At 34.4% G+C, this 24,355-nt stretch overlaps 1 protein-coding gene across 1 annotated transcript in view; it reads left to right on the top strand.

The window, feature by feature from the left end:
- The first annotated feature begins 23,256 nt into the window (after nucleotides 1-23,256).
- LOC126723542 (lectin-like) overlaps nucleotides 23,257-24,355 on the top strand; it is a 39,937-nt gene continuing 38,838 nt past the window's right edge. Inside the window, exons 1-2 of the mRNA XM_050427068.1 lie at nucleotides 23,257-23,398; nucleotides 23,542-23,746. Of these exons, the coding sequence (XP_050283025.1) occupies nucleotides 23,382-23,398; nucleotides 23,542-23,746 (222 nt within the window). The 5' untranslated portion in view covers nucleotides 23,257-23,381. The remainder of the gene's footprint in view (nucleotides 23,399-23,541; nucleotides 23,747-24,355) is intronic.

Genomic DNA, 24,355 nt, shown 5'->3' on the forward strand with positions numbered 1-24,355 from the left:
CTTGAGTATGCGTATGCATACATAAAGCATGAGCATGCATACATGCCCAGAAACATAGTTTTAAAGCAAGCAACTGTCACACCCTAAACCCAAAACTGTCTAAAGCATCAGAAATACATCCTAAAGGTACTTGTGGATTTTTCCCCTTTGACAATTCAAAATATAGGAGATCTTTATTTTCCTGTCTTTTCCATAGGATAAGAATACATAACCATATTAAAAACTCCACATTACAATTCAGAGCTCTATAACACATTTACAAAAAATAACTAAAAATCATGTGCCTCCATATAATACAGGAATATATTACAAAACTTCAATTGGAATACACAAAGTCACAATCTTATCAAGGATAAGGAACCTTAACATCGAGTCTAGGCCTACCACACCTAAGACTAACAAACCTAAAGTGCCCAACCTCCTATAGAATAAATCTTTGCCTTGTTGAACATACCAAGATCGAGTCACCAACCATTTACAGCACAAGTCTCCAAATTTAACATATCACTATAATCATCACCAAAGAAGTAAGTTCCATACCCAAGGTATAGCTAATTGATTTGAAAAACTATTAGAGGGTGGAATGAGCTAAAGCCTAGTAAGTAGCATAATTAATGGAGGTGGGGGAAATGCAAGTTTCATTTTCAATAATAATAATATGCTAGAATGATCAAATAATAAAACACAAAGTTTCGCAAAGAAAATACCTTGAAACTATATACCATAATCTGTGAGCACTAACAATATAATTCCAAAGCCATAAATATCTAACATAAGTTAATTTATCACAAATATATCACACTACCACATGGACCGATCAAGGGATCCACCCATTCACAATTGGCACGATATTGTCTTCTATGGTATGTAGTCTCTTGGCCCCATGGGTAGCAGCCTTACCCATACCCTCAAAGCTTTGTCTCTCCCCCCATGGGCAATGGGTAGAATGTATCAAATAGGACATCTTTTGCATGTGGTATTATGGCCCCATGGGCAGCAACCTCACCCACACACAATCAAAGAACCTTTTCCCCCTATGGGCAGCAGGGAAGAACACGTCATCCAAAGTGAAAGGGCACTGACTTGGATCATATTCCATTGTCACAAAGACTGTAGAAATCAAATCAAGTGATCACCAGGAAATCACACATGGCATAGGGTTAAAACCACATAAAGCTCATAGGTTATATGTACTTTAAAACACAGTTTATATCTAGGTAGTTTCAAGAAAACCTTAAACAATCAAAAATTCCATAAAGTTTGTAAGGTTGTCAACTTCATTCTTGTCAAAAAGATTTTCTATCAATTTCCCAAGTCACAAGACAAGATGAGCATCTTTAAATTTTCTAGTAAACCATAAAATCCATGAATTAATTATCAAAGATTGAATCAAAGACGCTCATATTTTTCATTTCCACAATTCATGCATTTCCCCAAATGCAATACCAAATATGATGCACTTTTCATATATAATAATATATAATAGGGTCACAACAAAACACTTTTAAGAAAACATAGATCCATAAATAATTTTTCAAAATGTATTTGACCCAAAAACAACATTTATGCAACATGACTATTTTGCAAAAATCCCATTAAAAAGCTACTTACCTTACAGCCCACAAAAAGCCTAATTCTCCAAGCTCCAAAGGAGATTATCTAGAACCTAAACAATATCAAGCAAACCTATCACAAAAGGCATAAATTATATTCAAATAAGCACATGATTAGGGAACAAATTAGGAATGTCCAAATAAGCACTTGATTAGGCAAGCCTAGAATTTAACCTCACAATTAATGTATTTCACTTCCAAAGTTTCTCAACAAATTAATTTACAAGGCATAGATTACCATTATACTCATAATTCATTCAAGGAATTATCTCTTACATCAAAACCTCAACACTTTAAAAGTAGTTCCCACAAGATTTATATAATATCATCTAGAGACCCATGATACCAAACATCATAAATCCCCAAGACAAATAATTTGAATCTTTAACTAGCTCCAAATAATTAATAAAAATTATATTCACCATTTATTTCACTTTAAAAAGCCAAAACCCCCCAAATCTTCACCACTTAGATAACCACCATTGTAAAAACTATAAACTCACTCATCAAATAATTCCACCAATACAAAGCTCATACATATAAACATATGAATATCACTTCCAAAACTCAAATCACATGGGTATCATTATCAAAGCTTGGATAAAAATGACCTCAAGAAAAAGTATAAAACATACCAAAAAGATTAGAAATTTTTACCTCAAATAAAAGATGTGAAGATGTTTAGAGGTTTCTAAGAATTTTCCGGTGATCTTGCTGGAAAAATGATGGTGAAGATTGTGGTGTGGATGTACACCGGTGGGAGGTGGGAGAGTGTGGGGGAGTGAGAGGAGTGTTTGAGAGAAAAGAAAAGAAAAGAAAGAAAACAAAATAAGAAGAAAGGGATGGTCGGCCAAGAGGATAAGTGGTAGTGTGAGAGATATGTGGTGGGTAGTGAATGGGTAGGTGGAAAACATCTAACATTTTTTTTTTTTTTAATCTGGGACATTACATTCTTCCCCTCTTATAAAAATTTCATCCTCAAAATTTTACATACCTTGATCTTGAAAAAGGTTTGGGTATCTTGACAGCATATCATCCTCACGCTCCCAAGATGCCTTTTTCACCGAATGATTCTTCCAAAGAACCTTTACCCAAGATATTGTTCTATTGCATAGCACTTGCTCCTTACAATTCGAAATCTCTACTGGAACTTCTTCACATGACAAGTCATCTCTAATCTAAAAAGGCTCATAGCTCAATACATGTGAAGGGTTAGGAATGTATTTCCTTAACATAGACTCATGGAAAACATTATGAGTTCCTAACAAAGCCGGTGGCAGGGTAATTCTATATGCAACTTCGCCCACTCTCTCCAAGATGTCAAAAGGCCCTACAAACCTAGGCTTAACTTAACTTTTTTACTTCTTTCATAGGTGCAACTTGTAGGAAAACTTTATCTCCAATCTCAAGTTTTAAAGCCTTCCTTTTAATGTCATAATACCTATTTGTCTACTTTGGGTTGCTCGTAGTCTATCACGAATATGATTTACCTTTTGACAAGTCCTTTGAATAATTTCTGGCCCTAAGATTTTTCGTTCTCCAACCTCATCCCAACAAATTATGGATCTACATTTTCTCCCATACAAAGCCTCGTAAGGTGCCGCTCTAATACTTGAATGGGAACTATTATTGTCAGCAAATTCCACCAAAGGTAAGTGACTAGCCCAACTCCCCTTAAAATCCAAAACACATGCTCTCAAAATAACTTCTAGAGTTTGAATAGTTCTTTTAGACTATCCATCCAATCTAGTACCCAAGGCCTTTTGCACACCACCCCAAAAATGAGAAGTAAACCTTGGATCTCTATCTGAAACAATAGAAGTGGGTACTCCATGAAGTCTCACAATCTCATCAACATAGAGCTGAGCTAACCGATCAAGGGAGTAGTACATCCAAGTAGGGAAATAATGAGCTAATTTAGTCATTCTATCAACAATCACCCAAATAGCATCATGACCCTTAGGAGATCTCGGCTATCTTGAAACAAAATCCATAGTAATTTTCTTCCACTTCCATTGGGTTATAGGAAGTGGTTGTAACAAACTTGGGGGTCATTGGTGCAACACTTTAAATTGCTGACAAGTTAAACATTGCTCTACAAAGTGGGCAATCTCTCTTTTCATATTATTCCACCAAAAGTTTTCATGAAGATCATGGTACATTTTTGTACTACTTAGATGTATTGTATATGGGGAATAATGAGCCTCCTTAAGAATCTCCTTTTTAATCAATAGGTCATTTGGCACACAAAGTCTACTCCCAAATCTCAAAGCACCATTCTTAGAAATAGAAAATTCAGATTTCTTTCCACTATGCACCTCATCCACAATTTTCTTTAAATGTGAGTCATCGACCTGTAGCAATTTAATTCTCTCTACCAAAGTTGGTTGAACACTCAAACTAGCCAAGTATGCTTCAGAATGGTCCATAACAACCTCAATCTCCATCCTTTCAAGATCAAGAATAATTTCCTTTTAAGTGGTTAGCAAAGCAGCTGAAAAACTTGAAGGCTTTTTATTAAGAGCATCAACTACAACATTAGCCTTACTAGGATGATAGTTAATAGAGCAATTATAATCCTTAACCAATTCCAACCATTTCTATTTCCTCATATTTAACTGTAAAGAAATACTTTAAACTTTTATGGTCAGTGAAAATCTCGCATCTTTCCCCATACAAATAATGTCTCCAAATTTTCAAAGCAAAAACTGTAGCCAGCTCCAAGTCATGAGTGGGATAGTTTCTCATAATTTTTCAACTGATGAGAGGCATAAGCCACAACTTTCCCATTTTACATCATCACACAACCAAGTCCCTTATGAGAAGCATCACTATAAATTACAAAACCCCATATACCTAAAGGGATAGTTAACATAGAAGCTGTGACCAATCTCTGCTTTAGCTCTTGGAAGCTTTTCTCACTTTTTTCCTTCCACTCGAATTTAACATTCTTTTGAGTTAATTCTGTCAATGGAGTTGTAATGCGGGAAAATCCATCTGCAAATCTTCTATAGTAACCAGCAAGGCCCAAGAAACTTCTAACCTTACTCGCATTTGTAGGCCTATCCAAATTAACCACCGCTTCTATCTTATTAGGATCCACTGTAATTCCATCCTTAGATATCACATGACCCAAGAACACTACTTGATTCAACCAGAATTCATACTTCTTCAGTTTAGCATGCAACTTTCTCTCTCTTAGAATTTGTAAGACAATCCTCAGGTGTTCTTCAACTGGTGGTTACTAGAATGAAAATCAATCTTAGAAAAGACTTGTGCTCTTTGCAATTGATCAAATAAATCATCAATACAAGGCAAAGGATATTTATTTTTAATAGTAACTCTATTTAGCTCATGGTAATCAATACATAACCTCATAGACCTATCCTTTTTCTTAACAAATAAAACTAGATCTCCCTAAGGCGAGGCACTAGGGCGAAAAAACCCCTTATCTAGCAATTCTTCCAATTGCTTTTTAAGTTCTTTCAACTCTATGGGTGCCATTCTATATGGTTGTAAACGCCGCATTTTGTACTCCTTACAACTTAGGCTCCCGTTCCCTAATGATGCTCGAACTCTAGGGCCTAAGACCAGTTTAGGGCCCAATCAGATATTAAATTGACTTGAGGAGTGTTAAAATGGAAAATATGACCTTTTAAGTGAGCAAAAATTTATTTTTGGAAATAAATTGACCAAAGTGGCCCTCTGCCTGTGTACGTGGGTCACGACCTGCGTACACAGGCACATTCCTACGTGCGCAGCTAGAGTTTCAGAAGTATAAGAAATACAAGTTTTATGCAATAATGGCTGAGGTTTGGAATGATGGTTGAGGTTTGGAACAAATCCCACATCATTTGGGAGCCGTTCCAAACCCCACTTTTTCAACTATAAAAAGCCTTACATGGAACATTTTCTAAACACAAAGATACTCCACAAGAAAAACCTAAGATTCATTAGAAAATAGTGAATCAAAAGGAAGTTTTTCACAAAATACCCTCAAGTCATTTTTATTTGATTGAAACCTTTTCTAGGCCCAATCCTTTGAGCTTAAGATTGCTAATCACTATTTTATTGAATTGTGATAGATTTGACTGAGCATCAAGCCTAGGAGTTTTAGCTTTAAGGTATTCTTTTAAGCTTTTCTCTTTCTTTTCTACCTTTAATCTTTGTTTTGATCTATTTCTTTTGCTTAGTTTATTCTAACACATGTTTGTTTAGGTTAGTTTTAGGTTTTCTTCATGTCTTTAAGTATGTTAGGTTGCTAGATTTTACATTTTATGTCTTGTTTGGTTTTTGCTCTGTTTCTGTGTTAATTAGGTTTTCTGGGTAAGGATCTACGTACGCACAATCTAGCCTGCACCCACAAACCTGTTCTAGCGTGCGTGATGCTATTACCCAGAAACCTTAAATTTTTTTTTTTTTTTTTCCTTCACATGTTTGTTTGCATAGCCTCTTTTTCACATGTTTTTAAGCCTCATAAAATGCTTGCTCACCTTTTAACATGATTTTTTTTTTAATCACATGTCTAGATTAGCGTTTAGTTTAAGGTTTCTTATTTTTAATGTCATTCATTCACATGTACATGCATTGATGCCATAGGTTTTGTGTTGTTGGGAGGTAAGTGAAGGATAAAGTCATGCATTAGCAATGTTCATGCATTTGTGTTAGGATTTTTAGATGTATGATTAGGGTTTCTAATGTGTTAACGTTTTGTTTGATGACATATTTGCTACCATGTTTAATTTGTTGTTTTATTTTAGGGTTTCTCTTGTGTGTTTGGCTTTCCTTTGCTTTGTGGATAGATAAGTATATTTGTTTAGGGTTAAAGATGCCATGTTATTTGTTAGAGTGTGTATGAGTCTAGAATACAAGTATTTAATTGGTTTTTTTTAATAGGGTTAAGATATAGGACACAATAAAGGGAGGCCAACCTTAGTGTTTGGCGATCTTAGGTGCCTAACACCTTCCCAAAAGTGTACGTAAACTTCGAACCTAAACTCTAGTAGTAAGATCAAAGGTCCTTTCTTGAAAGGACGCCATATTCATGGTTCCTAAACCATATAACTAGGTGGCAACTCTGATTATTCTTATCCTTGCGCCCACAATGGTGCCTTAGAAATAGGTGCAGTACTAGGAAGGAGGTCAATAGAGAACTCAACCTCACGATCCAAGGGCAACCCAGGTAGATCATCAAGAAATTCACGCTCAATGGGAATGACTCCTATCTCCAATTCTTTGCTTTGTAAATTAACTACACTAGCAAGGAATCCTTGGCACCCCTTTCTAAGCAAAAAGTTTGCTTGAATCCATGATATCACATGAGGCATAAAGGGCAAACATGAGCTTTAAATAGAAATTCTGTTCACGTGGAGGCCTAAACACCACCTCTTTCTTAAAACAATGCACACTAGCATGGTAAGAAGCAAACCAATCCATGCCCAAAATGACAACAAAATCATGCATATCTAATAATAACAAGTCAGCTAATAACTCTCTAATCTCAATATAAAGAATACAAGACTTAAGCACAAGATTAGTCATTAAAGTATCACCAACAGGGGTAGAAACCGATAACTCAACATCAGGTAGTTCAGGGCTCTCAATAACTTTTCCATCTTTAACAACCAATTTTTTGCTACCATTGGGTCAGGCTCCCCATTAAAGTTGGTGGCTCTTGCTTATGGAACTCCCCAAAAGAACAACCCTCCTTCCTATGTTCACCACCTTAGACTGCCCTAGCAATCCTAGCATAAATCTTGTCTACCACCTCATCAATCTCACCACCATCAGGAGTGACAAATCTCTGCCTTACTTTACGTGCTTTCTTTTTAGGAGGTATAGTGTACAAAGTTATATCAATACCCAAGAAACAAAGTAGGTAAATCGCAAGGCAACATAGAAGGTTAGCATAGAAAAGCTAGATAAGAACAAAGGAATAGCAGGTGGAAACTGAAACAAAGGTACAAAATAAAGAATTCATCAAACCCCTAATGCTTTGACTTAGATCAAAATCAATTCCTATTTTCAAAGTCTAAAGAATAATAACCTAAAATCTAATACCATAACTGTCACGCCCCAAATCCAAAAGGGTCCAAAACATGAGAAATACATCCCAAAGGTACCTGTAGATTCTTCCTTTTTGACAATTCAAACGGTAGGAGATCTTTCTTTTCCACAAGATAAGAATATATAACCATACTAAAATCTCCACATTATAAGTTAGAGCTCTATAACACAATTACTAACAATAACTAAAAATCATGTGCCTCCATATAATATAGGAATATATTACAAAACTACAATTTAATTACACAAAGTCACAATCTTATCAAGGATAAGGAACCTTAACATCAAGTCTAGGCCTACCACGCCCAAGGCTAACAAAGCCCAACATCCTATAGAATTAATCATGGCCTCGTTGAACACAACAAGATCGAGTCACCAACCATTAACAGCACAAGTCTCCATATTTAACATAACACTCCAATCATCACCAAAGAAGTAAGCTCCATACCCAAGGTATAGCTAATTGATCTGAAAAACTATTAAAGGGTAGGATGAGCTAAAGCCCAGTAAGTAGCATAATTAATGAGGGTGGGGGAAATGCAAGTTTCATTTTCAATAATAATAAACAACAAAAATGATTTAATAATAAAACACAAAATTTCTCAAAGTAAATACCTTGAAACTATGTATCATAATCTGTGAGCACTAACAATATAATTCCAAAGCCATAAAATCCAACATAAGGTAATTTATAACAAATATACCACACTGCCACATAGACCAGTCCGAGGATCCACCTATTCACAATTAGCATGATATTGTCCTCTCTGGTATGCAATCTCTTGGCCCCACGGGCAGCAACCTCACCCATATCCTTAAGGTTTTGTCTCTCCCCCCATGAGCAGCAGGGAGAACGCGTCAAATAGGACCTCTTTTGCATGTGGTCATTTGGCTCCATGGGCAACAGCCTCACCTACACACAATCAAGGAACCTCTTCCCCCCATGGGCAGCAGGGACAAATGAGTCATCCAAAGTGAAAGACCACTAACCTAGATCTGATTCTGTTGTCACAAAGATAGCAGAAATCAAATCGAGTGATCACCAAGAAATCACACATGGCATAGGGTTAAAACCACATAGCTCACAGGTTATATGTACTTTAAAACACAGTTTATATCACAGTAGTTTTAGAAAAACCTTAATCAATCAAAACTTCCATAAAGTTTATAAAGTTTTCAACTTCATTCTTGTCAAAAAGATTTTTTTTTTTTTTTTTTTTTTTTTTTATCAATTTCCCAAATAACAAGACAAGATAAGCATCTTTAAATTTTCTAGTAAACCATAAAATCTATGAATTCATTATCAAAGATTAAATCAAAGATGCTTATATTTTCCATGCCCACAATTCATGCATTTCCCCAAATGCAATACCAAATATGATGCACATTTCTTATATAATAATATATAATAGGGTCACAACACAACACTTTTAAGAAAACATAGATCCATAAATAATTTTCCAAATTGTGTTTGACCCAAAAACGTCTATGCAATATGGTTATTTTGTAAAAATCCCATTAAAATGCTACTTACCTTACAACCCACAAAAATCCTAATTCTCCAAGCACCAAAGGAGATTAGCTAGGACCTAAACAATATCGGGCAAACCTATCACAAAAAGCTTGAAATTTTATATGGGTACAAATTAGGAATGTCCAAATAAGCACTTGATTAGGCAAGCCTAGTATTTAACCTCACAATGTATTTCACTTCCAAAGTTTCTTAACAAATTAATATACAAGGCATAGACACCTATTATACTCATAAATCATTCAAGGTATTATCTCTAACATAAAAATGTCAACACTTTATAAGTAGTTCCCACAAGATTTATATAATATCATCAAGAGACCCATGATACCAAAAATCATAAATCCCCCAAGACAAACAATTTGAATCTTTAAGTAGCTCCAAATAATCAATAAAAATTATATTCACCATTTATTTCACATTAAAAAGCCAACCCCCAAATCTTCACCACTTAGATAACTACCATTGTAAAAACTATAAACTCACTCATCAAATAATTCCACCAATACAAAACACAAGAATATCACTTCCAAAGCTCATAAATCACATGGGTATCGTTATCAAAGCTTAGATAAAAATAACCTCAAGCAAAGGTATAAAACCCACCAAAAAGATTAGAAATTTTTACCTCAAATAAAAGATGTGAAGATGCTTAGAGGTTCCTAAGGATTTACCGGTGATCTTCCAAGAAAAATGATGGTGGAGATGGTGGTGTGGAGGTACACCGATGGGAGGGTGTGAGGGAGTGAGAGGAGCATTTGAGAGAAAAGAAAAGAAAGAAAACAAAATAAGAAGAAAGGGATGGCCGGCCTTAGAGGATAAGTGGTAGTGTGAGAGGTGTGGTGGGTAGTGAATGGGTAGGTGGGGCACATGTGGTCTCAAAAAATATGACCATGAATTTTCTTTTTCTTTTAAAAGCTAGGACGTTATAGCACCAATCAAAAAAAACCTAGCATGTTTCTAATAAAATAATTCAATTCTTCATTCAAAACATGGTGAGACACAACAAATCGAAAGAAAACAAAACATATTTCTAAACATGTATAACAAATAAAACAAATTAAGAACAACAAGAGCACAACTTGGTTGATATTTAATCGGCCTCTCAATGCCTACACAACAAGATCGAATGATAATCAAGGGAATCAAATATATCAATAGTCCATTAGTAATCACAACTCAAAAACAATAGGATGTTCTTGAAAAGCTTTTGAAAGAATCTTCGAAATTTTTTTCTTGGAATGAGATAGATACTTTTTGCCCTAATGAGTAATAGAGAGAGGTTTTGAAGATCCAACAAACATGCTTGGTGGCTGTGTGCAGAAGATGTAGAGAAAAGAAAGAGCTTTTGGAAGATTTTAGGTCAAAAATCCACTCTCTCTAGCTAGGGTTTGAGTTTGGAGGCATAAGGTTGTATTTATATGTTTGAACTAGGGTTTTTGGGGTTTTTTAGATGTCTTTTGTCGTTCTCAAGGGTCTAGGGGCCATCCCACATCAAAGAATGATGTTTTGGGTCCCTAAAACTGAAGTTATGGAACCTAGAAAAACGGCCCACGTATACATGGTTGGGGCCTACGTACATATCCATGATTCATACGTATGCATGCTCCCCAAAAACCCTAATTTCGACTGCTCAGATGGCCTAACTTTAAATGGCCATAACTCACTCAATGTAAATCAAAATTAGGTAAAATTTGTGTTCAAATTGAAGACTAGGATGTCTACTTTCCAATGAAACAACCTCACTCAAAAGTTATGGTCAAAACAATGAGCAACGGTCATTTTTTAGCATAATTTTCAAAGCAATTTGAGCACTTTTGAGTTGTTATTACTTCCAAACTATCGAAATAACTTCAATTACCTTTTGTAGACATGTCAAGCTCATCATTGGGACTGGGGACTAAAGTTTATTAACGGGGTACAAAATGAGGTGTCTATAGATGTCATTTAAATTTTTTTAGAGGAAATTATACTTTTCCAATAAAAATTATATCCCTGATTATACATTGCCCCTCGAACTATGAAAATGCACGATTAACCCTTAAAATTAAAACCTTTTAATACTTAACCCCCTTCCATTAGATTCCCTATTAAGTTAGACAGAAAATATTTTCACGTGATACACACAGACCTAAAACCCATTAACCCCACATTGAATGAATGAAATACCCTTTTTTATCCCTCTCCCTCTCAGTAAAAGGCCACATTTCTCATCCATGTACTTTGGACAACCAAACAAGGCATTAAAAAAAAAAAAAAAAATCCTTTCTATCTTGGCAATGTAAAAAATTTTAATCAAGTGAAAAATGCAGTGTTATTGTACAAATATAAGAAGAAAAATAATTCCTTGTTCAATCTATGTTTTCTCCACAAATAAGAAGTAAAAAGCTATGAGTTAGACATGGAATGTACTTGAATTGCATTCCATCAAACCAAAAACATTCCAACGAACACAACAACAATAAAACTTACCTATTTCACAATAGTAGATTTTACTAACTCATTTAATCCAAAATAAAAATTACACAAACCCAAAAGTATAGTTATCAAAATGTGAATTGTATGTGTATTGTATTTTGATTCAGTTTTTTTTTTTTTTTTTTTTTTTTTTTTTTTTTTTTGTGTATTCTATTGTATCATGTATTGTAAGATACACAAACACCTAATAAAATTAAAAAAAAAAAAAAAACAATATAGATATACATATAAAAATGGTAGATTCATTATAAATTCGAAACATATTCAATTAATGACCAATTTAATCATTACTTATGTAATAATATTTAACAAAGATAACTAAATAAATCAAATCAACATATGTTTGTAACATACACATCAAATTGATTAAACTCAAAAGTCATGATGTTTCTATAAAAAAAAAAAAAAAAAAAAAAAAAATTCACATAAGTGATAATACATGATATATGAGCCAAAATAATAATTTATTTTCATCATCTTAACTAATCAACTCCATCTAAGTCAATGTTATCATCATGTTCATCATCTTGCAAAATTATTTTTTCATTGATATTTTCTTCATCATCATTCAGTATCTCTTTTCTTGTTCTTTTATTCTAATAATTTTTTCTTTATACTTTTTCTTAGTATTTTAGCTTCTTATATTTATAACTATAATAACAAAATAAAATAATTATATTTTTATTTAATACATTATTCATAAAATATAAAAGAAATTTGCAAATATAAAAGTGAAGTGTCAAATGTGCAGTCTAAATTTTGTAAGAAAAAGAGAAGAGAAGAAAAAAAAAAACTCTTGGATATGCTATTTTATTGGACTCAATTAAGTATCCCAATAATTTTGTGTTAAAAAAAAATTTCTAACAACTCTTTTAAATCAAATAAAACCAAAAATTTGGTTTTAGGACATAGATTTTAGTACATAGATCTCCCATCCTCGTACCCTAATGAATGGTTTCCTCAATGGGAAGTATGTCTTGGCCTAGGTTGGACCATAGTGGGGGTGTAAATAAAGTTGCCACCTAAATTAGGTCTAGGAACTATGTATATAGCACCCTTTATGGAAGGACAGATCTTTACCAGAGCACGTTTCTGGAGTTTAGGTATGGGGATGGGAAGATATTAGCCACCCAACTCCACCCGACCCATAGGTCGGCCTCTACTCATTGTGTTCCAAATATTAATCTCATTAAAGGGTTCTTTAACATGTTATTCTAACTCAACACACTCTAACATACATCTAAAGCAAACAACATGGTCATATCATCCCCAAGCCTAACATTCATCTATCATGGTACTGAGCATAATAACAATAGTTGTAGACATCACATTTTGTACCCGTTACAACTCGGGCCCCCATTCTTCAATGATGTTCTAACTCTAAGGCCCAAGGCCAGTTTAAAGCTCAATCAGATACTAAATTGACTTGAAAAGTGTTAAAATGGAAAATATAACCTTTTAAATGAGCAAAAATCTATTTTTGGAAATAAAATGACCAAGGTAGCCCTTGGCATGCGTACATGGGGCGCGACCTGCGTACGTGAGCCAAAGCATGTGTACGCAAGCACATTCTTGCATACATAGCTAGAGTTTCAGAAGCATTAGAAAGGCAAGTTTTTTGCAATAATGACTGAGGTTTGGAATGAATCTGACATTGTTTGGGAGCCATTCCAAACCCCATTTTCTCAACTATAAAAAGCCTTACATGGTACATTTTCAAGACATGAAAATCCCACCGAAGAAACCTAAGATTCACTAGAAAATAGTGAATCAAAATGGAGTTTTTCACAAAACACTCTCAAGTCAATTTTATTTGATTGAGTCATTTTTTGGCCCTAATCTTTTTAGTTCAACGTTGCTAATTACTTTCTTATTGGTTGTGAATAGATTTGACTGAGGGGAACGGTCAAAATCAAGCTTGGAAAGCTTTTGTTTAAGGTATTAAGTCTAACCCTTCTTTTTTATTTTCTTCCTTTTTTTGTTTTTCTTTTGTGTTTTAATCCTATTTTCTTTCTTAGCCTATGTTTGTACATGTTTGTTTAGTTTATCCCTTTAGTTATTTTCATATTTTTGTGTACATTAAATTGCTAGTTTGTTGTTTTAAAGTTTTGCTCTGTTTCTGTGTTTTTTAGGTTTTCTGGGTAAGGATTTGCGTATGCAGGCTTGATTCTGCTTACACAGACTTGTTCTAGCATGCGTGATGTCGTTACCCAAAAACCCTAATTTTTTGTTTGTTTGTTTTTGCATTCACATGTCTGTTCTGTGTAGCCTTTTCTTTATATGATTTAAGCCCCATGAATTCTTGTTCACCTTTTAACATGCTCATTTGTCTTTAACATGCTTAGATTAGGGTTTTCATGTTTGTTCCTTGTCTTGATGCCATGCCATTCATTCATATGCCCATTCATTCATATGCCCATGCATTAATGCCATAGGTGCTATGTTGCTGCAAGGTAAGTAAAGGGTAAGTCATGCATTTAACAAGTTTTACTTTGATGATATGATGGAACATGCTTAGATGTATGATTAGGGTTTACAATATGTTAATGCCTTACTGCCATGTTTAAGTTGCTACCTTGTCTTAGATGTATGATAGGCTTTTCATATGTTAGATGAATGTTATGGTTTTTATGTGTGCTTGGCTCTCTTTTGCTTTAAGATAGATATGCCTGTGTTTTGGGATGAAAGATGCCATGTTGTATGTTAGATGCATGTTAGTGTGTGTGTGAGTCTAGAATACAAGTGTTGAATTAGTTTTTAATAAGGTTAAGACATAAGACACAATGATGGGAGACCAACCTTAGGGTTGGGCAATCTTAGGTGTCTAACACCTTCCCAAGAGTATACCTAAACTCCGAACCCATATCTTTGGTAGTAAGATCAATGGTCCTTCCTTGAAAGGATGCTATATTCATGGTTCCTAAACCATATAACTAGATAGTGACTCCCCTCCTCCCTTGTGTCCATAATAGTAACATCACAAGGAAGATTCAAACAAGCGCTTCTAAACATCCAAGCACCAAAACTCAAGGTATTCAACTAAGCATATTAAACAACTCAAAACCCAAACATTTAAATGCATGTTCATGTGATTTATGCATGACTTACCCCACTTACCTCACTGCATCATAGCACTTATACATCCATGCATGTTCGTGTTCACATGCATGTTCTTGATATTCAACCAACAAAACCCTAATCAAACATCTACACAAGAAACCAAAACCTAACATGTCAAAACCCTAAACCATGACTCAAATCATGGAAAACAAAACTAAAAAGCAAGAAAAAGTGGATCTGGGTTCTTGGGCATGAGTGTGTGTGTGCATCCCAATTGTATGCGTACACACAGTTCAAGTATGCATATGCATGCATGAAGCATGCACACACATACATGCCCAGAACCCTAAACCCAGTAACACAGAATAGAAATACTAAGGAAAACAAGAAACTAACAACCTATTATGCTTCTAATATGAACATAAAACAAACCTAAACTAGCATAAACATATTAAAACATATAAACAAACACAAAAAAAAAAAAAAAAAAAGAGTGAAGAGCCAAAGTTAGAACCTTTATCTCAACATAAGAACTCTTTATAGCTAGATTTGACTGTTCCCCTCAGTTAATCTAATCAACAACAAAACCAACAGGTTAGAAAACTTTAGAACTTAGAGGCCAAGACCAAAATAGGTCCCAACCAAGTAAAACTTGAATTGAGGATGTTTTATGAAAAACTCCCTCTTTTGATTCACTATTTCCTTATGAATCTTGTATATTTTGCCCCCTTTGAAAAAGTGCCTGTAAGGTTGAATTTATTCAACCATCTAATTGGCTTTATTCCGTGCCAAATTTGTTTGTAATTCAGCATTTAGTAACCCTGTATTTAGGTGGGATTGTTGTAAGGGTAGTGAGTGAGATAGTGTGAAGATTGCTCAAGAGTGTGCAAGAAAACAGAGTGTCGCGGCTGGGACTCGCGACTGGACTCGCGGCTTCAACCCGCCAGAAGATGCACACGTGCCAAGCATGCTGGAAGATGAACAGTCATGCTAGCTGGAGCACTACAGGACAAAACAGGACAACTGGCCATACGGTTAACTCGCGACTGGAACTCGCGACTTAGTCAAGCCGCGAGGTCAAGCCGCGAGCCACCCCTGTTTTGGAAAAACCTGACGTTTCGCATTCCACTCCTCTTCAGTATAAATACCCTTTTAACCCACGATTGAAAGAGAGCTTCCAGAGAGAATTTTGAGAGAGAAACCCTAAAGAAAAACCAGATTGTTTTACCCACAATCTCTACCTTAGAGTCTCATCAAAATCCCTCACTCTCTTCCTCTCCATTGTCAAATCCTTGAGAGGCCATTATACCAAACCTGGTTCTCACCATTATCATCTCTGTGAGACAGTCGTTTGGAGTTCTGGGAAGCAGTTAGGAAGGAGCCAATATTCATTGGTTGATGCTACGGTGTAGTAGCGGAATCCGGAAAGCTAGAAAAGAAAAAGGTTCGGCGCAACCTCGTTGGAGCAAGAAGCTTGGAGGGCTTAGGTGCATTGGGTAGATTAGGCTTGGAGGGTCTATTGCTGTCCTTGTATCCCAACTGTATTTTCTAGTGGATTGATTACCGCTTGGAGGGCGGCGGAGAGGTTTTTCGCCGAGGTCTTCGGTTTCCTCTTCGATAACATATCTGGTGTTATCGCTGTGTTTGCATCTTCCTTCCTCTCTATCTCTGCCTTTACATTATCTGCTGTGGTTTATTTTGTTGTGGCTTAGATAGTTGTTTAATCAATACCATGTTATAGCATATGTTAAGTTTCCGCACACTAGTTGTTTAACATATTGCGTGTGTTGATTAATTTGGTTTTTGGGGGTCTAAACGTTCAAAAGTGTTTTTGTACACGTTTTTGAACTTTCAGTGCCTTTTATGGCTTTTATAGTGGTAACATAGGGGTGTAGGCAGCTCCCAAATGATGTAGGATTCATTCCACACCAATTTATGTGCAAAGCATTTTCCTTTCATAGTTTCTGGAACCTTAGATGCATGTGTATACTCGGGGTATGTGTGCTGTGGGCACCAAATTCGGCTGGGCTAATGGTGTCTGGGCCCCCAATTAATTTGTAAGTGGGCTACTACGCAATCCTACCAATTGGGCTTTGAGCTTTGCTTGGGATACCTACCTTGAGCCTTAGTTCCTCCCTTCACCAAGTTTCCCTAAAACCCCTATGATTCCTAGTGTTTTCCCATTCCGTATTTTTCTCTCCTTACCATTTTTTTCCAAACCCCTTCTCTCTGTCCCTCTTCCCATTTTATAGCCTCTTGCTAATGAGGTCCTCATCATTACCTTCCTACTTCTCACTTATTCCCACAACCCTTAAAATCCCAAGGGATCCTCACGACTTTAGAGGATTCTTTTAGAACTTGTTCCAAACGCCAATGAGTAATTGGCAGTGGACTTCCCCACATGTACAGCCTGCCCTCAGCCACCAACCTTGCCATGTAAACATCCTGTGCTTGTGCTCCTCTTTACTTGACAACGCTTGGGCCGACCACCTAAAACTCCCTCGGCTAAGGTTCGAGGTCAACTCCCTCCATGTGTATGACAGCAAGCTGCCCCAATGGGCTTCAGGTCCTACTTTGGGTTCCGTGCAAGTGGGCTTGCTTGGGCCTTCTAGGGCTAAATCCCGCACACATGCGCATACCCTAACTATGCGTATGCATGCTTTCGGTGTGTATGCGTACGCATACTTAGGGTTTCCTGCAACATTTCTTTTCTAAAAATAGTTTTATTATTCCATAAATAATTTCTCAAGTAAAGATTTTACAAGATCGAGCCCCAAATCAACCATGGGCCTCAGAGTAATGTCATCATTGGGAATGGAGGCCCGAGTCATAAGGGGTACAAAATGAAGTGTCTATAATGAATAATGGAGGTGCTGAGTTTGAGTTTTGGTCAATACAGTAAGGAAGGTGGTGTTTTCTTCTTTCACTACTTTATTTTTCTAGGGAACAAAAGAAGATAGAAAGAGGGGACATTTTGGTATTTTTAAGTACCCTGGATGGGTTCAGGTCAGCTAAAGATCTCTTGTGTATCACGTGCATATATTTTCCACCTAGGTTAACAGAAAAAATTGATGCAAGAGGGATTAAGCTTAACAAATTTTTTGATTTGGGGTTTCTATTATGTGTTTCAACAATTTAGGGGGCATAATGTGATTGAAGTGATAGTTTAGGATGAAAAAGTGTAATTTCCTCTCTTTTTTTTTTACAAATTAAATCTTAAAAAAATTTATTCATTAGATATTTTTTTAATAGATGTTGTAGTCTAATTAATATTATTTTCATATTTTGATTTGATTTAAACATAATAGAGACAAAAGATAGGGAAGTGTTAGATAAATGGTACCCCATCTCTTCTTTAGAGTCGGGAAAGCCACACAAGGTGGGAGTGGAATAGATGAGATTAAAAAGGTATTTTGTCATACCTAGTAAGGTGGCTTCAACAATAATAAGGTTGCAATAAAAAAGAAAAAGAGGGCAAGTCATGAAAGTGCTAAAAGAGGGGAAAAGTAAGTGTTTTAAGGGTGATAATGGAATACGTAAAAAGTAAACTATAAATAAAATATATATATATATATATATACAAAAGATTAAATTATATATAAAATCTAAACATATATTAAATAAAAAAGTAATTATATATGTATATACACACACACAAAAATACATACATACACACACACATAATTAGGGCGAGGCAGGGTGGTGCAAACAATACCCTTGCTCATCCCATCACATTTTCGGGGTAGAGAAAACTAGAGTGAGGTAGAATGAGGCAAGAAGGAACAAGCAAGATAAATAATTTTTGCCATCCATATGTTGAAAGAACCATATTGATTCATTGTGAGAGATCACGTCCCTAAGCCGAACCTTCCAGGTTGGTTTGGGCATAACCCACATGAATAGGTGGAGTTGTGTTAGTGTCTCTTAAGATTAGAGGTTCTACTAATGTTATCTACCCTTCTGGATCAATAGTTTTATAATGAAGTCGCCACTTATTCATTGGGAAAATAAGAAAACCAAAATTGAATAGTACATCTCTTTAATGATGAATTGAAATTGAATGTACATCTCTTAAGAATAACTAAAAGAATACATACTTTAGTCCTAGATACAATCTAAGAAAAATATAGGGATTTTATTTCTAGTTACATTCTAGAGATTCAAAATTACAAGGAAAAGCATATTTTACTAACCCTCGATCTATGTTTGGAAGCTAGGCTACAAGATGTGAAGGTGCTAGGCACCCATCTTGCTCGGTGAAACTAGTGTTCTAGATTTTGGCGGTCAATGATCATATTACATCCTTCAAAAAATTTATATCATCCAATAACATGGATTAACGAGTGAAAAAGCATTCAAGAGCACAATGATAACCCTATTCTAGGCATGCAAAAGTGGATGGAAAGAATTGAATTTGAAAACATGGTGAATATGTGTGTGTTAGGTGATAAACCATAATCTAGAACAAGTGATTCTATTATTCTAAATAAAAAGCATGAAAACATATTTATAACTAGGAGAAACTCTATTTCTAAACACGTGAACAAATTATTTATACTAAAAACCCTAGAAAAATAAAAACTATGACAAACTAAGAAAAACTAAGGTTTAGCAAGAAAAACTAAGATTTAGCATGCTAAACAAATAAGAACATATAGAGAACATAAAAGAAAAGCATGCTTGAAATAAAAAGAACCAAAGCATAATTAACAAAGAAGGACAAGAGAACATATTTGCACGTACTAGCAATCCCAACAAAAATTAAGACAGTCTCTCTTTTAAATGAGAAAATAGTTTTTAAATGTATAAATAGTACTGTGGGCAGTGAAATTTGTGGGTCCGTGAACAGTGCATGGGACCCACATGTGGCTGAAAATTGGTTGAAAAGTCAAACTTTTCGGCTAAAAAAAAAAAAAGGGCAGAAACGCAAACATGCGTCTAGGAAGCGCAAAACGTGCTTCCCAAACGCACACTTTATATAAATTTTTAGTGTTTATTAATGATTTTTCAGCGTCCTTTGGACTGATGCTGTGGAGAGGTATTTATAGTGGATCTTGGAGGTCAAGGATGAGTCTCTAGTCAATGTGGAATTTTAAAAAATTTGGAATTCTAAGTGAAAAATGTGAAGTTAAAATTTTGGAATTCAAGGATGAGTGGGGGGTAAGCTGGGCTAAAGAAAAAAATAATCTAGGAGGATTTGGTCCAAGTTTTGATCGACACTTGGTCTAGATCCTTCCCATTGTGAGAGACCGCAAAACTAGGGGGCCTCTCAAAAAAGAGAGATTTTTAGTGTGCTTTTCAGGGCACCTCTCTTTTTGGGTAAATGGTGTGGAGTTGTCACTTATTTTTTTATACAAAAAATAAGAAAAACTAAAAACAAAATACATGACTGAATTGTTCCATTTCATTGATTGAGTAAAATATACATGTTTGATAAATTGAAAATTACATGGCTTTGGGTCCTAGTTACAAACTACCAAAAATACATGGCTTTTTGTCCTAGTTACAATCTACCCAAAATAAATAAAGAACAAAGATAAAGCCTAGGTCTACCTATCCAAAGATTATAAATTCGGAGGTTAGGTTACGGAATGGGAAGGTGTTAGGCACCCATTCGGCCCAGACAAAGTTTGGTCTTCTAGACACTTGTGACCAATGTACCCCTTTATGCATGAGATGAATGATATGTTGCACATGTGAAATAAACTAAATCACACAAATTTATTTATGAATGCATCCTCTTCTTTGTTAAAAAATTCAAATATGTTGTTGTGAGTAAAAAAAATAAACTTGGTTTTTTAAAAAATCAGATCTGTTTTTGTTGTGTAAAAAAGGTGGTTTTTAGAGAGAAAATTTAGATATGTTTTTATTTAATTAAAACGTCGTCTTTTAATTTGAAAAAAAATCAGATCTGTTTTTAAGAACTTAGAAAAAATGGTTTTTGATTTGTAAAAGATTAGATTTGTTTTTAAGAACTTAAAAAAATGATTTTTTTTATAACAGAAAAATTAGATCTGTTTTATATGTTCAAAATATATATATATATAAAAGATTGCTTGATAATACGATTTCATTCATGAAATAAATTTATGCTACATGTATTGAATAAAACAAACACAACAAATACAACCATTCATGATTTTTTTCTTTATTTCAAAATCTACTAAAAAATCAGATTTGTATCTAAGGAAGATGCAAATCAGTTTTTAATTTAAGAAAAATTCAAATATTTATCTAATGAAGATACAAACCAGTTTTTGATTTAAGAAAAATTCAGATCTACATCTAAGGAAGATGTAGATCTATTTTTTAATTTAAGAAAAAATCATATCTATATCTAAGGAAGATGCAGATCCGTTTTTTATTTTAAGAAAAATTCAGATCTACATCTAAGGAAGATGCAGATCCATTTTTATTTTAAGAAAAATTCAGATCTGCAGCTAATGAAGATGCAAATCCATTTTTATTTTAAGAAAAAATCAGATCTGCATCTAATGAAGATGCAAATCTGTTTTTATCTTAAGAAAAATTCAAATCCACACCTAAGGAAGATGCAGATCCGCTTATATTTTGCAGATCTTTGTAATTAAGAAAGAGATCACAACAATAATAAAAGAATCAAGAACATGTTTTAACAATATAAATTAACAATTCATGTTATGGATACTTGAAACAACCAAACTAAAAAAAAATTTATACAAACTTGCATCATCACTACAAGAGAAGCATAAAGAAAAGAAAAGGGTAATCAGAAACAACCTCTTGCTTGGAGCACTTCTTCTTCTTGAGAGGATGTTTTAGGGTTCAAATAAATTTATGCAATTATCTTTGAAACCTAAAAACCCTAGTTTAAGAGAGAATACCAGAAAGGAAGTGAGAAATTTGAGAGTGTGAAAATGTGTCTCTCCTAGAGCATAAAAGAATGTCAAAGAGTGTCCTGAATTTTTGAGATCCAGTCTTTATTTATAGAGGCTGGAATGCTTAAAAAATAAGCAATGACAGGTAGAACGCAAATTGGGACGCGTTTTTCTGCAAAAAAGTTGAAAAAGGATGTGCCTTATGGGTGATGTGGGACTTTGAAAAATTCAAAACTTCTAAGTGTAAAACGTTGGAATCAAGGTCAAATTGAATGGAGAGCAAGATGAGTTGAAAAAGGAAGGAAATCTAGAGGTTTTGGTCCTAGTGCTAATTAGAATTTAGTCCAAAAACCTTTTAAATTTTTTCCTTTTCAGTTCATTTCTTTTCTAATTCAATTGTAATATGATTTTCTCCAAATTTTAATTCTTTCTTTTTTTAAGAATTTCTTGGCCTTCAAGCTCAGCAAATTAATTCCAAATAATTTAATTAAATCAATTAATATTTAAATGAACCAATTTTAAGGAATTAATTAATTCTTTTCCTTCGAGATTGAATTAGGTGCATGCAACCCTCTAATAAATCATTCATTAACTAATAGTGCTTTGACACCTCATTAAATTTAATTTAGACCAATTAAAATCAAGAGTTCATAATCATGTGTGGTTGGGATTTAATTCATGTAAATGTGCACATTACTATCATATATTGTTTTCATGATATTTTTCAATCTGGTGGCCTGTTTAAGGCTTATAAATTGTTGTTTTGATTATTATGAATTCAAGATTTATTTCATGAAATAGAAATGGAAATCAAATAATAAAAATTATTGTTTTAATTCTGTGATGTGCTATGATGATGATATGCACATGAGATGCAAATATGGTTAAATGCGAATTGCAAAATGGGTGTCTATAATTACAATCGATTGAAAACATGGAGTGAAAGCTATTGCTGCACATCTAATTTTTTGAAAACCCTAATTCTTTTCATATAACGATCATACCAAAGACTGGTGATCAAAGGCTAAAGCCACAGAGCCATTATAGTCCAATTGCTGTAAAAAAATCTTCAAGGCAATTTCTTGAAGTCACTGATAAGGTTTGTGGAGAGAAATTCATATTTGAAGATTCCAAGAGTGCTTGAAGCAGTGTAGGATAACGACTGTAAGTTCTATAATAGATAGTGATTAGAAATAAGGGTCTATCGATTATAAATTTCAAATTTAATACTGGATTTTTCTTTGGGATTGGTAATAATCCTTGTAGAGTGTGTGTTTGTGTATGTCTGTTTTTTTTCTTCATTGGTTTTTTCATGCCATCTATAAATCCCCATGATATTTATTTTATTTAACCTTACTTTATTATTCATCTAAAAAAACCTTATTCTATTATTGTGATTTGGGGCAGTGGCCTAATAACCTAAAATCGAATGAATAACATAAGTTTTTTTTAAATGATATTGAATAACATAATTAGTTAACTTCACAAGTTGGCTCATCAGCGATTGTGGTGTGAATTTTAGCCCAAGAGTGGTTAGAGTGTTATGAGATGGTTACCCAAAAAAAAAAAAAAAAAAAAAGTTAGCTTAATTCCATTGAAATCAAATAATGAGATCTCTCTCAAAGTAAAAGTCAAACAGACTAAGTTGAATTATGAATTTTAACAAATAGAAAAAAATTCCCACAGACAAGACAAGCAACCCCTACCCCGGGTTAAATTGTCTATCTCTCTCTCTAGTTTCCAAGGAAGGACCCGAGACGTTCCGTCCTCACGAGAATGAACAAGATGCGAGTGTATGTTTTTGTCCTCGTAGACTTCTTCCTTTATCTTCCCTTTTAATATTAAGATATGAAAAGCGCTTATGATTTGATGGTGGTTTAAGTCGATATTTTTGTTTTTTGATTTTTCCTTTTTCACTTCTCCTTTGTGGGTGTAGTACGGTACCTGATGAACCACAGAGAGACAGTGAGACAGACTCAGTGAAAAAGGGGAAGGAAATTGCAGCAATAAAAAGGAAAACACGGCCCTCACTTAATTCCCTTGCCATTTTGAAAGAGGCAGGACAATCGATCGACACGTCTTCGCCGGACAAGCTGTGTGATCAGCTCCATGCTGGAGTATTCTTAAAGCCCAACAAACTGGCAAGTTCCATACCCATTTCCTCACATCTTATATGAATTCATGCATGAAACATTATTACAGAAACTGTTTTAAATATTTCATAAATATATATTATAGCTGAATAATTTTTATGCATACTTTTTACCTGTAATGTTTTTTGTTTTCTGCGATATAGAAAAAAATGTCATTTTTCTAATTCACAATTACCTAAAATCTCACTTTTTTCTTGATGTGTATGATATACCAGTACAAATCACAATTGGTCCTTGGTGGAATTCTATCAGGTGGAATTCCATTAAAATCAATTAAAATCTACTCTTTGGGAGGAAAATTTGGCTTAATAATTTTGGAAAAGTCTTGTAGTTTAATTAGTTGGCACATTTTGGTGTTTTTAACAAAAACATCCAGAACTTCAATCCTTTTAGGCTTTAATATTATTGACAAATCCACAAAAAGAAAGTTTGGCTACTTCCATTAAAATAAAACACTGGGTTGGCATTAAATAACATAATTGTGATTCCACAAATGGATCTCACGATTGCACATGCCATACGTTAAGGCCAGCACGAGGAAATCAATTCTTTTGGTGGAGTTCCTTGTTAACATTTAATTTCAAGGCAATATTAACC

This window comes from Quercus robur, chromosome 4 (genome assembly GCF_932294415.1).
Source record: "Quercus robur chromosome 4, dhQueRobu3.1, whole genome shotgun sequence".
Lineage (NCBI taxonomy): Eukaryota > Viridiplantae > Streptophyta > Magnoliopsida > Fagales > Fagaceae > Quercus > Quercus robur.